Below are 18,361 nucleotides of genomic sequence, written 5' to 3'. Positions count from 1 at the left end.
TGGGAGGGGAATGCAATAGCAGTGCTAAAATTAGAATGGCTTTATCAATCTATGTTAAAAAGAAGCAAAACCTGGTGCCAACCCTCTCTATAAAAGAGATGCAACTTGTAACTACAATGACACTCAGTAGAGCCCATACTGCCGCCAAAGCTCAACAGTCTCCTTGTGAAGCCACATTTAAATCCACTTGATCCAGATTTTTTCTTATTTCACACACTCATACATGTTATTCTCGTAAACATGCCTGATCCAAGGATTATTCCTTGGGAAATCAAAGTAAATGTTGAAAAATGCTCCATCTCATAGTGTCAGAGAAAGTGAAAGGATTCCAGGATGGGAATTCACACCAAAAGTTAACGGGGTCTTTGTTCGGTCATGGCCCTTCACAAGGTTTTCAATGAACTTTCATTATTCTGGTAATCTGCTTTGGTCGAAGTTGTTCAGTTTACACAACACTGACACACGATAACCTTCATCTGTCGGTGAGTCAGAGACTGTACTTACTTCTCATTGAAAATACAGATGTCAACAAAAACATCAATGATGACTCATGCGCGTTGTCAGAGGCCTGAAACTGAAGCAGATAAATGAAGCTGATCCGTGATTCATCTTTTACATCTGATACACGCTTGCGCTTTTCCTACTGAAACCCCCCCCTGCTGTCATACGTCAAATAATCAGCATAAATCTCAACGTTTACTCATGAATAATCAATGGATTAATTCTATCTCAACACATTATTGATGGCACTCCAGCATCAGTTTGCCATTTAAATTTCTTTATGAAATTACAATCTGCCACCGGAGTTTGATGAATAGGATTCCCGATTAGACATGCTCACACATATCAGCAGTTTTCATTTTGTTATTTTTCATTGAATAATTCAAACGATTCACGTCCAACTCGTAGGAGAGCAAATGGCCTTTAATGAAATGCTTAACCAGAAATGTACCAGAATACTTAACAAAATGCTTTGATAGGGAATACAGCCTCGAACCATATCTGATGCACACACATTAATACTGTTGTTGACAAATATACAGTTTGAGCGGAGATTGTTTTACTTTCTTCTGTTTTGAAAATGGGAGTAAACTTCCCACATTACAATCCATTCGTGAGTAAAGACGAACTCAAGTCATCGTTTTTTGGCAAATCTTTGGGGGTGTAGCATTGAACCATAAGCCCAGGTCTCCAGCGGGTGCTCATACTCGTCGTGATGTGTGGCGTGGGGGAAAAAAAATGTATTATCTTTAACACTGACATCAAGGTAGAATAGATGTCTGACTATTGCATGTCTGCAATTACATTTAGAAAAAATAAATAACACAGAAAGAGACAAACATAAGGAGAACACACCCCCAGTATGCCGGACTGCTGTTTGTTAAAGTAGCATGCTTACACCGGAAAGTTGAATGCTTTTCATTCATTGGCTAAACAGAAAGTGGGTTGTACCGATAGGAGTGCTTTGATATTTCACTGAGTGCATTTCGATGCAAATATGACAAAAATGCAAAGATGAAAAACCGCGTGAGGAAATTAGTAAAGTATCGAACCAATAACAAAACTGCATTCACAAAATTCTTATAAGAACTTTCAGTACCAGACAGGCGATGTTTTTCATGTGTCCACCACACACTCAATTACACAAACACACACACACACACACACACGCATAGATTGATGGATGGAGCCTGTATTATGGCTCCAGTGTTGTGATATCATCTTAGTCAGTGTTCGTCGGGATACGGGGCCCCCGTCAGGTAGCCGTTGGTCCCGTGACTTTTGTTGGTGCCGTTGGTGGCGCTGCTGTGGTGCTTCTGACTGGGGGGGGGGCTGTCGTCCTCGTCAGAGCTGGACTCGATGTCGCTGCGGTCGTCTTTTGACACCTGCAGAAGCGAGAGGGACGGGGGGGAGGGAGATTAGATTCTCTTCTCGTTAAAATTCGTGTCTGAGTCATTATCTGTGGCAGCCATGCATGATGGTGTGACAAATGGGCTTTTGCATATCAGACAGGGAGGTGTTCTGCCAATCAGTATTTGCCAGCAAGCCGCAAAAGCCATAAAATCAATTTGCAAACTTAAAATACGGAGAAATGGAGCCGTGACCTTTATTTTTCCCATAGATCGTTTAATTGTTTGTCTTTAGAATGTCAGAAAATAATGGAAAACGACCCCTTGTGATCTCACTGAGGTCGAGCTTGTTTTTTCCTTCAGTGTTCAATTTGGAATGAATTAAACTAAACAGCGGCAAATTCTAACACTTGAAAGTCACAGTTACAGTGAATGTTAAACAGTTAAACAGAAAAATGACAAAAAAACATAATTCTAAAATACATAATATATTTAACATGCCAGGTGTAGATTAATCCAGACGTAATTAAATACTTGTGATTTATAAATAAATTGATGTTTACAGGAATACTAATAACAACCTGAGAGAAATGGTAACGATGAGATGGAAGATTAATGGAAGATAATGTTAGCATTAGCAACATGCGCACAATGCTAACATTTGCTAATCTAAAACTCATCAAAAAGTACATCTTAGGCTGGTGAGATTATCATCAGTTTTGTTTTTGATCATAAATCAAAGTTTTAAAGTAGACCTATTATGTCTTTAAGTCTTTGTCATTAAGTGTTGTCATATTGGTTTTTGTAGAAGTTCTGCTAAGTTATTAACAGAGTAAGGTGACCTCCTCTCCTCAACAGAAAACACTGCTCCTGAAGCTCCTGATTATTTTTTAAAGGGGGCAGGGCCTTTCCTACACACAACGGAAGCAATCGACCAATCAAAGCACACTATGCTTCAATGGGCGGGGGAGAGGGGCCTTAAAGAGACAGGAGCTAAAACCAAGTCTTTCAAACAGAGACTGAAATGAACATAATATGTAACTTGTGAACAAATTCAAATCTGAAAAGGAAGAAGATCCCCATGAGCACCTGAAGTACTTGTACCCTATGCAAATCTAATTTCTCCTTGATATTTGTCCGTCTGGACCAATAGGGAGGACTGACCAGCGGTCTGACACTGCTGTCCCTGGAGCCATGCTGCTGGTGGGGCTACAGATGCACTGATTGGGTTAAAGCTGACTGACAATCAGGATCACAATGGATGCGATGATGTCATGGCTGTTTGAGAAATGAACAAGTAAGACAATGTAAGATATACCACGTGGATGAGCTGTTCCTACTTACATGTAAGGGATTCCATTTTCCCACCTTGTAGGTTGCAGGTTAGCATAGAGAGTAGAAAGTGAGAGTTAAAACAGATGATTGAACTTGCTGCATGGAATATTTAGACTTACTAGCGGTATTTATACTGGTTCTTGCATGAACCGGTCTAAATGTAAATGATGTGGTTAACAGAGGAGGATCTGCAGTGACTCACCTTTCCTTTGGATATGGCTCGGCACGCTGTCTTCACTATGAGGTAGGACCAGAAGGAGTGGAGAAGCTGCAGCAGGACCAGGAGCAGGTTGAAGACCCACCAGGACGGGTAGGGCCCAACGATCTCCCAGCTCTCAAACAAGGTGGTGTTTAAAATCCTTCCATAGCAACAGCAGACGAGAGAGAGAGAGAGAGAGAGAGAGAGAGAGAGAGAGAGAGAGAGAGAGAGAGAGAGAGAGAGAGAGAGAGAGAGAGAGAGAGAGAGAGAGAGAGAGAGAGAGAGAGAGAGAGAGAGAGAGAGAGAGAGAGAGAGAGAGAGAGAGAGAGAGAGAGAGAGAGAGAGAGAGAGAGAGAATTAAACACAAGGATTAAATGCACGCTCTTTGAGTGGGTGGATTTCTGTGCGTTCCTGAGGAGCAGGTAGACAAAGGACTGAAATGAGGACGGCTCCGCTCCGGCTCTTTGTCTTTCACGGAGCATCTGGCCTCTAATGATGCATTCACAGCGCAAATAGATTTTTGTTATATTTATAGTTGTTGATGGTTAAACACATGTAAATCAATAAATCCAAATGCTATAAAGATCAGCCGGTGGAGAAGAAGCATCGTCTGGCTCCATTACGCACAATCAAACATTCAAGTATCTGGGATAAATGTGTCCCTCGGCCGATTCATCCAATCGGCTGTGTGTGAATCATACTCCAGATACTGACGCCATGGCAACAGCTTTACAGTAATGACAACTTTACTACCAGTGTGGTCAGGGCTGACTAAAGTGTGGTGGAGCATCATCATAATCTAATGTGGAAAACAAAGTGGGGGTAGAGTGGGGGTGCCCACTACTTCCTTTGAGAATAGAACTACTTATTAAAGACAACCAAATTTAATCTATATGCTGGAAATATCCTTTTTTTGCCGATCAAGTATCGAAGGTATCTACACGGAGAAGCAGCCGAAAGCTAAATCACATCTCCCTTCACTTGTGAGAGGCGTGAGAACACTGCCGCTGATGACTGTGAGATGTGCTGTACCCACTTACAGGGGCCAGTAACTGATTAGTAGTAACCCTGCAAACGTCATTACAATCATGGTAATTGGCATTCATCAGCTTCTGCAATTACACTCTCACTGTGGCTAAAAGAAAGCAACAGGAAGTAAATTCAAAAATATTTTAAATCTGCCTCTGTTGTCTGGCACAGCAATTTGGATAAATTAGCAACAACTTGAAAATGATAAACGACAACAAAGCAACATTTTGATTGAGAAACTAAAACAATCAAAATGATAATAAATAAAAAACATGGATGTTTAAAGAATCAGGGGAAACTCTCTAGACCATGTTTCCTTTGATAGAGCTCTAACCATAATGATCTGCTTTTCATTTGTGGATTTCTTTGAGAGGTCCGAGCTGCCGTATCCATAGTAACCATTTCTTAGCAACACACATTCACAGAGATGAGTCTGAACTCCAAACCGTCGAGGAGAGAGAGGAGTATACAAAGAAACGTGCGGACAAACTCGCATCTACAGCACAGATAGATACCCCAGAGTCACTGGCTGTTATTGCTCTTTCATGAACACCAGCCATCAGAGGGATGCCACGAATGATAAAGAGGAAGTGTGGTGAGTGAGTGAGTAAGACTTACCAGACAGGGTAAACCCCCAGTCTGGAACTTATGAAGAGAACTGCAAACATTGCAAACAGGAGGTTGCACAGAATCTGACATTTGGCATAGTTGGCCATCTTGGCAGCCTGGGGAAAAGAAGATCTACAGTTAATGTTGATGTAAACAAGTGAAATACAGTATCCTAATTAAAAAGCTTGTGTTTTTATCATATTACCAAACTACACAAATCTAACTGCATTGTAACTTGCTAATGCCACCTGCCTTAATGGAGCATATTTTCATTATAGCTACATTGTCTTATATATATCTTGGTTCACACACGTTATTTCATTTTATTATACTTGTACGTCAATCTACTTTATGCTAAAGATTAGAAAAGTACCATATAGATAAATTGTATATTTGAAAAACGACATTCCAAAGCCTCCACCCACACAACCAGCCAGCTGTGCCCATTCTCCCAGCCGTCCTCACCTCTATCAGCACGTCGGCTGCGTCGTGCAGACACATGACCAGAGTTCCCACTCGGGCCATGTTGTTCACGTAGGAAAATGTGATCAGGGAGATCGTCGCCACGTGATGAAGGAACATGATCAGGAAATCCTAGAGACACAGTTACACCAAAATAAAAAGGTCACACAACTACAGAACGTACTTTTAAAGCGGGTTCAAGACTGTGGGGAGTCACTGCAGGCAGGACTAACCCAGAGCTTCTAGTACAGTACAGCAATGTGGTCAAAGGGAAAGGGAACTGTGTGCACACACTGTGGCCTTGGACATTTTGTGTTTTCAAAAGGACAAAGGCCCTACTGCTGACTAATATCAACTGAATTTGTGGAACCAATGCAGAACAGAGTGGAGCCTCTTTTTCAAAACCAGCTGAAGGAAGCACTGCACATGTTTATGGTTTCACGGCCTTGAGATGCACATGTGATTATTGCATGGAGCTGTTTTGGGGGGGATGCTCGACATGTGCCGGTGTGATTTCACAAGGCTTCTAAAAAGATGACACAAAAATGATAAATCACCACTTACACAAAAAATGAATGTACATCCTTAGTGTTTGAGCATTTTGTTCCTGCAAATGTGTCTGACTCTGCCATTGTGTCTGTTACATACTGTAACAAGCAGATTGTTTAGCGAAATACCTGACAATACCACCAAGTAAAAATACTTTGCTACAAGTAAGAGCAATTCATTGAAAAGGTTTCTAAAGAATAAAGTCAACAAAATGTACTTCAAGTATCAAAAGTAATCAATGCAGAAAAATGTCCCCGGTTTAATCATAAGATTATTATTACTGATGCAGTATTTTACTGTGGTCATGGTGGAGATATTAGTAAATTAATTGAGATGCTTTTGGGCTGTTTAATCTAGGCTCATCAAATATATTTTGTTCTCAAACTCTTAATTTGTATAGATGCCATATAAATTTAGTGGAGCACAAGATATAATAGTTTCCCCGGAAGAATAGAAAAAGTGAAGTTTAAAGGGGCATGAAATTAAAGGAAGTACAAATTAAATAAAGAGTAAATGTTCATATTTATTATATGTTGTGGCTATACTAAACATCTATGTATGTATATTCAAAAATATCCGTCAGTGTAGTTTTGGCCCCGTCTAGGTAGGAGTCCTTCTGTTAGGGATTTCCCACATACAGCTCCTATGGGGGACTATATGGAAGCAGTCAGGCGGCACGGGGAAACATTCCTCGAGCAAATCTTTATCTACTCAAACTCCTCAGCCCAAAGTGAACAAGCACCGGTCCAAAGTAGCGAAAGAATGAAAAGGAGGATGAGGAGAAAAGGCGATGATGCAAGATGCAGAATGAAAGCGAGGCGAGAGTGTGCAGGGAGAACATACTGGAATTGGCAGGGGGTGAAGAGGACCTCCTCAGTGTAGTACTGTGCATGAAAAAACTGAAAGGAGAAACAAAAACAGACAACATGCCAACAGTCAACAAAGAGATGACAGAGTGGAGGCATATGCAGCATGGCATCATGGGGGCTGCTGTGAGTGCGGTGAGAGGAGTGTGGTTTTGGAGAGGGAGCTGGGAATGGATTGGAGACAGGAGGAGTAAGATTATGGCTGGAAGACATGCAAATTGATACTTAATGAACCGTCTCTGATCCTAACCACCGTGCTCACAGCACTTTACAGTCACATTCACACACACTTACATACAGCGGCTCTATATATAGGACTCCTCTCACAAGTTTTATTCACACACTGATCGAAAAGCCATCGGGGTTCAACTTTAGGTGTCGTGCATACATCTTATACTTAACGGGTTAACACATTAACAAAAGACATAGTTGTCATATAATGTGCTTGAGTACTCGAGCCGCACTCTAGTGTGTACAGTATGCATCAATTAAACATTATATTGTTATATTTGTTCAGTATTTAGTGTGAGTGGGTAATAAGTTAGTAAAGTTAATGATTAAAATTGAAGTTATTTTCATATATAATTATGACTGCTTAACTTCAAATACATTCAGAAAATGTGTTATTTCTGCTAAATGTGCTCTTTTATAATTTTGAGTATTTTATGGCATCATCATTACAAAAGTAGTAATGTATGTGCTGAACACAAAAGCTGTTACTTGAAATCAAACTCTTCACCAACCATAGACTGTAGAACACCAACCATGTCTGTGGAAAACTTTTTATGAAGTTGAACTCAATTTCTGAATGTTTAAAAAAAACCTGCTAATCCTTTCACCCTCGAAGAGTTTTGCTATTTCACACATCAGTGAAACTACACTGAGGCCGAAAACCAAATGCCCACAAGCAAAAAACACCCTCCAGAGTCACGCTGAGAGTCTGAAAAGAGACAGTCGGACAAACGAATGTTGCTTTGTGAAAACACAAAATGCAACTGTCTGCTTTCAACACAAAAAGTGAATAAAAGAGTCACTTTTTCCTGTAGTGAGTCTTTCTACAAACATCCAAAGAACATGCAGTTTGTCTCGGTGGGGCTTGCTGTTGCGCTTACCTTCCGCCTGATGTCTGTGAATTGGGAAAAGAGTAAGGACAGGTAGAAAGACAGCTCCAGTACATAATAATAATGGATGTCCACGGTCAGTGGCTGCATGGACACACAAAGCAACAGGGTGAGAATTACACATCTGTCAAGTAGGAGTCATCTCACTGTATCGTGTAATAACTGAGGCAAACTGCTGTGTTGAAGGAGGCTCACCTGGTAGGGATAGTTGTACCAGCACTCTTTAGTGTTCCATAACCAGGGAGTCTGCAGACAATGGAAATGAAAAGATGGTTAAATCAATATGTTTTAACCTTTATGAAACACATAAAACTAGATGGGATTTTGAAATATAAAACATCACAAAAAGCTGTTATAGAGCATATTTTTATACAAGTAAAACAAAGTTGTCAATGAACCCAAACAACCTAAAATATATTCTTTGCCTGAAAGCCAGCTAAAATACTTACAATAAAACCTAGAAAACAGGCAAACAATATTAATGCAGTGTCGTGGGATTTATGTAGTTCCCATACATGCAGCTGGAGTTTAATATTTCCTTGTAATTTCACATCTAACACAGGGATATCAACATGGCCACTAAAAAATTAGTAACTCCATTCAAATATTCTGAATGAAACCATGGAGGTTTATAAAAACCTGAATGAATGTTAGTCAGGGATTTTCTTACATGCTCAAACCAGAGGAGTGAGGGCTTGGTGATATTATCAGGACCACAAGAGAAATGGTGTGCTCCTTAAGAATGTGTTATAAGCAAACAGTGACCATAGCTGTGACTGAGTTTACGTCTCCTGGGCTCCTCTGCAGACACACTCTATTAATAACGCCCACAGAGAGTGGAGCTGCTGCTGCTGCAGGGACAGACACAATATTAACTGTTTTCACAAAGTGCTTTGTCATGCAACTTGTTTCTGTAAGATATTTTCAACTTTCTTCTGTCTCAACTATTGCTCTGGTCCTGTACTCTTATGAAATACCTAGAATCCATTTTAGCTGTGTATATTTATTCATATCTACTGGACTCACTCAGCTCAAAGGCCTTAATTCCTGAGAACCAGTCTCTCCTCCTGAACAGCTGCTGGAGTTCAACCTTTCTAAACAGGGATTTATTGGGCTGTCAAACTGGAAACGCTCGAAGCCCTGAACTATTTTCACAAACCAGAATTTAAAAAGGTCGAAATGTTTTTAAAAGGAAAAATGTTCGATGTGGAAATATTATCAATATGATACAGATGAGATATCCTTTTTAGAAAGGTTTTAATGCAGTTATTAACATAAAACTTGCAGTGCAGTTGGTCTGTCTGTAATTTACATGCACAAAATACTGTATAACAGTGATTGTAATGGACTTAAAGGGTAAAAACTGGTGCCCACAGGTCACTATGTTTATTTAAGCTGTTATCATTTTGCAGGCAGACTCTGAGGTGGAGTAGCTATTGAAATGAGATAAAATGACCTTAATAGTACATATGTTGACATTGAATTTCCAGCAGCTGAAGTTCAAGATCAAAAGAAAGACTGAGTAACACAAACTCTGGCTGTTTCATGGAGGGTATTATTCACTCTAATGTTCGACATCCGCTTCCCCCTGACCAAATGATTTCCCTATTCCTTTATCAGTGAAAACCTTTTGGACTGGACTGTTGTTGAACTCAGTCGATTCTCAGTCCCTGCCTCCATCACCACTATGTTCCTGTTGTCTCATGAAGAGAAACCAACCCATTCAGAAACCTCATGATATTCATGCTGATTATGAACATGGCTTCATAGGTCAAATGACTCATACTAACTTAAACAGTGATGCTCAGGAGGTTGGTGCTCATTTGTCAGGTAGTAAACAAACCTTTTTAAGGAAACGCACTCCGTAGGTAAATATGTACAGATAGAATGTAAATCTCCACCTGAAAAAAGATAAAGAAGAACATGAAGATTTTACAACAAAACCGATTTACACACACTACCTTTCCCCTATACCATGGTTTGATCTAAAGGAAAGGTTACAAACGGTCAAACACATATTTATTTATAAGTAAAATTGTTAATCAGAATTCTTTTTATTGCCATGTATATTTGCACATACAGGAAATTGCCTAGGTGTAGTTGGTGCACTGTACAAACAACAATATAAAAACAACAATAGAACAACAATATATACAGTAAGAGAGTTACTGTATAGATAGTGAAGATGGAAGGGTTGATGGGCAGAATGATGGATGGATAGATGGATGTGCCATTGACAGAAGCCCTAAGTCAAGCAGTTTGATCACATTTATTTTCTTTCTTTCTTTTTTTTCTTCTTTCTTTCAGGTTAAAGACCTGAATGTGATTATTTTGTCGTATTGAAATGTTTGGTCCTTATTTGTGAAGAGATGTCAAAAAAAATCTTTCTTTCTTTCTTCATTATCTTACATTAGCAAGAGAAGCAAAGTGTATTTACCTTAGATCAATTCAGAATAGCATAGCTGCATCACACCCTCTAATCGAATGCAAATACATTCAAATATATGACCAGTGGATTTGCATGCTGATGTAACTTGAACTGTATGCTGCTCATACAGTTTGTTTCTCGTGTTCACTGCAGCACACTGTGTCTGTCATGCCTGAAATCCAAAATCTGAAGTGGTGCTCCTCTTACTTCCTCCCATCTGCAGAGGAGGGAGACTCACTAATAGAAAAGGGGGGATTAGTGACTTAGTGACACTGGGAAGGTCCTGTCCCAGTCCAGCCTGTTCTGATGTGCTTTATACAACCCTGCACAGCATTTAGCCACCACAGCTACACCACTGTGGGGAAAGCGATGAGGAGGTCAGAGGCTGAGAAGAGACTGGTTCAGCAGACACTTCCAGGATCAGAGCTCTGCTGAGCAGGGAGATGTGAACATACACCCAACTCATAACAGTCAGCTCCTGGGAGGAAGGATTTAAGACCAGTCAACTAGCACCATCACCCTTCTACACAACTGTGGAGGCCTCATCACACGAAATAACATACAGGCGAAAGACTGACAGCAAGGCCTCAACGACAGACCCTGGGGTCAAAGTTAGAAGATAAATACCGTGCATGTTATATACCTGGTGCGCAGTGAAAACTGTTGCATGGCAACTGGTTCATCAAGCACGCGGGAGTCTTTTTTCAAGTGCTGCTGGATGGCTGCTCTATATGTGCAATCATAATGACTCACAGCAGCTCACCGTGGATAGACCGTTTTTTCTGAAATCAGTCACCGATGTTGTTTTTTTCAGTTCCGTTTCTTCAGATGTGGTGTTGATTTAAAGTGGTTGTAGAGAGGAACAGGCCTTTGTTAATTTTCTGCTCTTGAAGATGAAGCCGCATCTCACTAACTAGGCTACACTTATAGTAAATTAGTGCCAGTTAGTACCTGGGGTTAAACTGGTCCTGTGTACCACTTGCAAACATTTTTGACTAATGTGCTGAATGAGAGAGAGCATGTGTGAGGAGTCGTGACACAAACAGAGTGGCCATCCTTTCATAAGCGCTTTTAATTAAACTTAAAACCTCTTTCTTAAGTGGGACAGATCGGCTGATATGCATCAAACCAAATGTTCCTGTTCAGACTGAACTTCGCCTGAAGGAGGAAATAATTGTAAGGGGCAGCTCTGATTGGATGAGACGCTCTGAATGAAACGAGGCGGGCTTTGTTCCGAGTGCAGCACCTAGGATAAAAAGCATCATTGAATTCTGCTTTACTTCTCTGGGTATCTAAGCAGCAGCTGACAGCGACTGTTCTCTTTCAGCTCTTTCAACACAACAATTAATCACAGGGCAGTAACTGTGATCAAAACTCAGAAAGCCTGGATACATTCCCCCTAAACACGTCTATTACTCTTCAGGCATTCATAACTATCCTTCTCCCCTTTGTACGTTTCTCTTACGTGGTTGGATTATGAGGGATGATTTCAAATTGTCCACATGAAAACGCTTTTTAATTGTCGGTTATTTTTAAAGTTTTTTGAGGGAAAGCAGGGGGCGTGGCTGCCGTCTCCCCGCATCACAAGAATGTGGCTCATCGCTCAGTGTGATTGGAAGAAGCATGTGTCGAGGACAAACATGCCTATTAGCTGTCAGCGTGGTGTCTGAGTGACTTCTACAGGGAGGTGTGCTGGTTGAAACTATGAAAATCGTAAACCTATTGGTTAGAGGAAGAACAGTAATGAGGAGATTGCTAATCTCTATAGATGGCATCTATGGATTGCATCCTGGTACTCAGGCATAATCCTCACACATGCAGACTGGGATTACATTGATTAGAGTCTCTCAATTGACTAGGGTGTGAATGGTTGTTTGTCTCTGTATGTCAGCCCTGGTGGTCCAGGTTGAACCCCGCCTCTTTCCCAGTGCCCTCTGGGATTGGCTCCAGCTCCCTCCAGAACCCTTAAATGTAAAGCGGTATAGATAATGAATGGATGGATGGCTACTGATAGCAAGTTTCTATAGATTTAAAATCCCTTAATTAAAAAAAGAAAACTACTGCAGGCTTTGTTTTTTATATCTGCTGTATATAAACAAAAGTAATGAAAAATTGAGTGATCATAGTATTCATTTTACTTATAAAGATGACATTCTGCTTTGTCCACCCACTTCGAAGACTTTACATGCAGAATTATTTTCTACAGACTTGTCATCCCATTGTTGTCTCTGTCTCTGTGCCCAGTCAACAAATAAAGCATTAAATAACCCCCAACCGATACTCACTGCATAATTCTTTTTTTACATTTTGGTTTAAAGTATTAAACCAAAGTGTTGATTAGTGAGTTTTAGCGGTACTGTTAGATGTGTTGTGTTACTTTTGACCAGATCCAGGCTCAATGTGTCTCCCTGTTTATAGTCGTGGTACCAGACTGAGGTAACCAGCTGCTTCTAAGAACATTTGTCAAAACCATTACATTTTATTAACTGAGGCCAAAGATAGATACAACAGGATAAAAATAGTAACTATATTAGCGTTATTAAAACTCGTCATATAACTACATAGTCTCTATGTCTTAAGAAGCTGTGAAGTCATATTATTTTGCCCATGATCATTTCTCTGCTCTCAGTAAAAGCAGGGAAGGGAGAGGAGAGAAGAAGATGAGATCAGACAGTTAAGAGCTATTGAGGACATGAAAGCAGAATCCTGCCCCAGCCTGTTCTAACCGAGGAGAAGTGAAGAGAGGAGGCGTTCTCAGGTAAAACTACACGGTAAAAAAAAAGAAACACTGGGACGTCTCGTGATCTCATGACGCAACATAAAGTACAGTTCATACTTCTAAACATGAGTAACCTCTGCCACTGTGATGAAATAATACTACATCTACACGTCATTTTCCCTGATCTGTTTCTAAGTATATAAATTAAAAAAAATGTCTTGCTCTATAGTGGGAATAAAACAAGGCGGTAACAATAGGTGCTAAACAAACTCTGTTAGGACTCTTCATTATTTCCTCGACCAAACGTGCCTGCTACCGACTGTCTGCTCAATGAACAGAACAGACAGCAGATCAGCCGTCCTGACAACCGAGAGACAAAGACTGCTATCAGTCTGCAACAGCTGTGCATGAGGGCATAATTAGAGCACAATCGCCGCTCCGAGGACTGAAGCCATACAACGCTCGGAGAACTGCATCGTAAGCAAACTGAGACAGACAACCTGGCCCGACTCCTGCACAGCCCGGAGTCGTCCGCAGTCAATTACGCTGTGGGCAGATAACGGCTTTGGTGCAATTGTTGCTTAAACAGAATGAATGCAAGCTGAGCATTTTTGAAAAGGTCATAGGTATTCCAGTGTGGAAGAAAGATACTTTCTCTCTGTTTGGTGCTTTTCCAGGGATCCACTGGAAAGTTGCACTGGGAGTGGAGCGGTCTAATCAGCCGACACCGTCCTCCCCGAGTGAACAGCAGCCCTGAGGCTCCCTGGGTCTCCGACTGCCAGACTGGCTCTGCTGGTGTCAGACATGAGACCGGTCTGACAGCCACTCTCGCTCGCTGGCCTCTAACATCACACTGCTAAGTAACTACAATCTCCCCGATGGCCGATGCTCTACTGCAGATTAGCCGGTTCTCTGTTGCAGCCTGAGTGGGTTTGTTGGTTCGCACTGGGACACGGTCGAGTATTATTCCCTCCGCGGCACGGGCCACTCATGTTGCAATCCTCATAAGCCCTGTAGGAGACGGTGTAAGGGTCGACCAAACCTGAGGGCGCTTCATAAGGGCCGGAGAAGGACCACAAGAGATTCATTGTTCTGGTAATCAAACAAAAAATCCAAATACTCCAGCTTCTAAAAGTGAGGATTTGCTATTTTTCTGTTATAGAATTACAAACTTAATATTTTAGGTGTTGCTCTGGCGAAACCAGAAATGTAAGGATGACATCCTGCAACTTTGCTGAATACATGGTGCTTAATTAATCTAGATAATAACCAGCGTGGTGATCGATAGTGAAATATTGTTAAAATATTAAATTATAGGCCTAAAAATCACCTTCAAATTACAGCGATCATTTACCCATGTAAATATGCTGTCACTGTGGACGTGTGCAGCCAAAGTGTTTCCCTTCATTTCCATACGGTATGAAAATGAACATCATACCTTTTACTAATGTCCTGTTTTCGTTATCGATGAGTGCAAACGCAACGCAGTCTATTCAAATCAGCCCTGACCCAAACCTGAACTACAAACCAACACTGACTTCACATTACACATAACAACCATATGGCAGACAGGATTTTCACTCTGACTGGGTAAATCTACGCCAGGAAAGTTTGTGCAAATTCACTTTCACAAACTTGGATGCTAGAACATGCAGAGGAAAATGTCCCCCAGCTAAAACGAGATGTCTGTTGTGGTGTAAATGGGATTTTTCCTTACATGCTTTCACAGAATCGAGCGAGGGTGCTGGGCTTCTCCTGGTTGCGCCGCTGTCTGAACCAGCGCTGGATGGTCCGTACATCCCAGTCGAGCTGCTTGGACAGGCCCTCCAGCCTCTTCTCATCTGGGTGCTGGCAAGGCAAAAATAAATATGTTGGATCTATCTGTCACTGTGGCACAACAGACTGTAAACAAGAACAAAGAGTGCACGTGCTCCACCTTGGTTATAGCGGTGAAAACCTTCTCCAGGATGGCGTTGGGCTGCGCTCTCTGCGGCCCGTTGGTTTGGATCTTCAGGCCCATCGCACATGGTCGAGCAATAAACCTGCAAATGAACAAAACTTTATAATCATCCTCAACAAAGAGACTATCCCTAATGTGAATTACATGTAGGAGCATTTTTCACATTTAAGGATGGGCACAGAAGGCATTCACGTGTCAGGAGGCACATGGATCCATCATTTCTCTGCTGCTGGTGGGTAACAGTTGTCTTCATCTACTGACACATGCATCTGCTAGTTCTCACATCTTATTTTAGACTACATAGACGTGGCAGTATGTGGGCCCCTCTGGGCAGCTGTGGCTCAGGAGTTGGAACGGGTTGTCCAATAACCAGAGGGTCAGTGGTTGGATCCCAGTCTCCCACACTTGTTAGCCAGGTGTCCTTGGGCAAGACACAGAACCGGGAAATTGCCCCTGACGCCTGTGTGTGAGTGATGTGTGATAGAGGAAGTGTACAGTAAAGTGATTTGAGTCGTCATCAAGACAACAAAACCACAATATAAATACAGTCCACTAACAAATTGTATTCATTATGTGGAACTTGTGGAAGGTTGACATTTCCATATTGAATAAAACAGCTGGAAAACTAAATAAGAGCGTGAAGATATTTCCTGCATTTTCGCCATATGAACTATTTTACAGATTATGTGCAGTCTGGAAAATGGTAAATTATAAATTGCCTGTGAGCAGTCATGAAGCTTTCTATTAAAATTATCAAATAAGTTCAAATAAGATTAAAGTATTAAGTGTATTTTATGTTAAATAAAAAGTAATGCAGAACCAGTGCCAGATAGAAATGACAATAAAATGAAATAAGCAGGTTACATGAGACAGTAAACAAATACAAAAGTGGCAACAAGTAGTAATGATAGCAGGAGTGGGTATTGATAATGATAGTATGTAATTTGGAATTTAAATAAGTAAGTTACATGGGACAGTAAACTAATAGTATGTAAATACGCTATATACACACACAGCATCACATGGATTCAATGGATGATTAATAATTCACACACTTGATTTTCGGGGGGCAACATTATGAGCACGAGTGAAGGTGTGAGTGTGGAAGTTGAAGGCCTCAGTCACTTCTCCCCAAAGAGCCTCCTGACCCACATATTGCAGGACGAGCATCATGACTCCGAGCCTCACTGTGTATCGATGACTGCCAGAACTGGGTCAGTGGAGTGAATAGATACAGAAGGTATATCCAAAGGAGGGTCCCGGGCTGCGGAGTGAGAGGAGGGCAGCTGGATTCGGTGCAGGCTTTCCAGTGATAACGTGGCTGCACTGACAGATGCATCAGACTGTGCTGCAGGCCTGCAGAGGGACTGACGATCAGCCCCGGTGATTTGTGGGCTAACCGGAGAAGATGCCATTGTTTGGGTAACAGCAGTCTGACTAATAACACAGGAGCGTGCAGCATTTCCATCCACACAACCCCCCCCCCCCCTCCCCGAAAAAACCAGCACAGCCACCTGGATGAAGATGAGGAGGATGATGGTGGTGGCGGCGGTGGTCGGTGGTCGCCGTGGAACCCACCTTTCAAACACCAGCCGGATCATGAAGATGCAGAAGGCTACAGGACACGCCAGATACAGATCCTCGGCTTGCGGGAACGTCGCCTCGTCCGTGTTTTTTAAGTCAGCCCATGTTACGTTGTGCGGGAGCCAGAAGCGCTCGTTCCAGAACCACGCCAGGATACCGGCCATCTCCCCGCGGCAGACTGTGGGACCGGGTCGAAGGAGAAACGGAGGGCCCCTGGAGGTGTCTTCCTGCGGCGATCCGAGCGGAGATATCCGTGTGAGAGTGGTCCGTGTCCGACTGCTCCCCCCTCGGCTCCCCGCTCCTCTCCGTAGGGAAGTCAATCAGCTCCGCGGCCGCTGATTGGTGCGCGGAGACGTCGCGCAGCACCGCCGCTGCACGTTAAACGACGTAATCAAGGTGAACCACAGTTTATGTCGATACACTGACACCAACACTGTTAATCACCAATAAACTGATAATACTTGAATGGGCTTTTTGTTTTCTTGGTTTTGTGTGTTTAATGTTTGTGTTGTTGTTGTTGTTGTTGTTGTTATGTCGTGGTGGGAATTCAGTTTAATAACGCACACACCATTTGATGCGTCAACTTTTACGTGTTTTCAAAAAGCCGCACTCCGGCTGATCGTTCCTCAGTTTTTTTTTGCAGAACAATGAAATGTAAGCGCAGATAACATGGCAACGATGTAGTGACGTTCACCAGGACAGCACAGCTTGGTGAACCACGCCCCCTGCCGACAGCTCTCAGGTAGTAAACAGTGAGACGTGAATCTGACCTGGATGAGTGAAGACGAGTCCGAACATGAAGTAAGAAGATGGTTCAGAATATTAACTATTTCTTTTATTTTAACATGAATGCACATATTTTTTACGCGTCTGATCTAAGGCCTGAGCACATTTGGACTTGGGAGATTTAATAATATTGTTAGTTGATTTTAATTGTGCTATCATTTTTTAGGAAATGTTTTTCTGTTATTTTTACATTTTGTTAAAACTATAAATAAATAATTGTAAAGATGTTGTGTACATCAAAAACAATGAGCACTTTTAACTCACATTTTTTATGTTGGGCATCAACTTGATCACCTCTTCCTGGCTACATTTAAGTGATTCACTGTATGTGGGTTTGTATTGTCAACCTCTCACTCATTAATGAATTTCCCAGGCACACTGGGGTACTATACTTCACTTTATCACATATCAGATTTAGACCATGTATATATATATATTTGATTAATACTGAGGAAATGTAATGGTTGTGTCAATGAACATTGTAAATTTGAATTGTTTGTAATGTAATTTATGTTGAAGAGATGACAGAGTAACAGTTTTTTAATATTATGTTATAAAATTCACGAAAAATATATTTAAATATCTTGTTTCAGATGTGGTTTAATATTATAAGCATAACGTACTTTATGCATATAATATAAAACAACATAAGATATAATATAATATATTACAAAGATACAATATTATATAAATATTATGTATATGTATGATAAAATACATAACAGAAAGTGTGAAGAGTTCCAATCACAAAATCGTAAAGCTGGAGATGTAGTTACTTTATTACAACATAATTACTATTAACAATAACAACAATAACAATACCACAAAAAAATACTGAAACATTTTAACTAAACCTTTCAACTT

General features: G+C 41.2%; 1 protein-coding gene across 2 annotated transcripts; it reads right to left on the bottom strand.

Moving 5' to 3' along the window:
* Positions 1 to 899: 899 nt before the first annotated feature.
* On the bottom strand, positions 900 to 17,118 carry cers6 (ceramide synthase 6). 2 transcript variants are annotated; one of them, XM_062403177.1, is made up of 11 exons: positions 16,706 to 17,118; positions 15,104 to 15,209; positions 14,885 to 15,015; positions 9,864 to 9,921; positions 8,216 to 8,266; positions 8,012 to 8,104; positions 5,488 to 5,616; positions 5,032 to 5,138; positions 3,388 to 3,544; positions 3,195 to 3,218; positions 900 to 1,886 (listed from the first exon to the last, which is right to left on the bottom strand). In XM_062403177.1, the coding sequence occupies exons 1-11, from the start codon at positions 16,873 to 16,875 to the stop codon at positions 1,728 to 1,730; spliced, it is 1,185 nt and encodes a 394-aa protein (XP_062259161.1). In that variant the 5' UTR covers positions 16,876 to 17,118; the 3' UTR covers positions 900 to 1,727. The 2 variants fall into 2 exon arrangements, with proteins under 2 accessions (XP_062259161.1, XP_062259162.1); XM_062403178.1 differs by having other exon boundaries at positions 16,642 to 16,708.
* Between the last annotated feature and the right edge of the window lie 1,243 nt (positions 17,119 to 18,361).

This window comes from Platichthys flesus, chromosome 13 (assembly GCF_949316205.1).
Source record: "Platichthys flesus chromosome 13, fPlaFle2.1, whole genome shotgun sequence".
Lineage (NCBI taxonomy): Eukaryota > Metazoa > Chordata > Actinopteri > Pleuronectiformes > Pleuronectidae > Platichthys > Platichthys flesus.
Note: the sequence above shows the minus strand (reverse complement) of the source record. Positions and strands in the feature narration are given on the sequence as shown.

Excerpts from the sequence above, each read along its gene's own strand:
- cers6 (XM_062403177.1), bottom strand. The coding sequence starts at position 16,875 with ATGGCCGGTATCCTGGCGTGGTTCTGGAACGAGCGCTTCTGGCTCCCG. Across the intron at positions 8,267-9,863 it reads GAGTGCGTTTCCTTAAAAAG|ACTCCCTGGTTATGGAACAC; the intron begins GTTTGTTTACTA and ends CATTGTCTGCAG. Across the intron at positions 5,617-8,011 it reads TCACAGACATCAGGCGGAAG|GATTTCCTGATCATGTTCCT; the intron begins GTAAGCGCAACA and ends CTGTGTCTCTAG.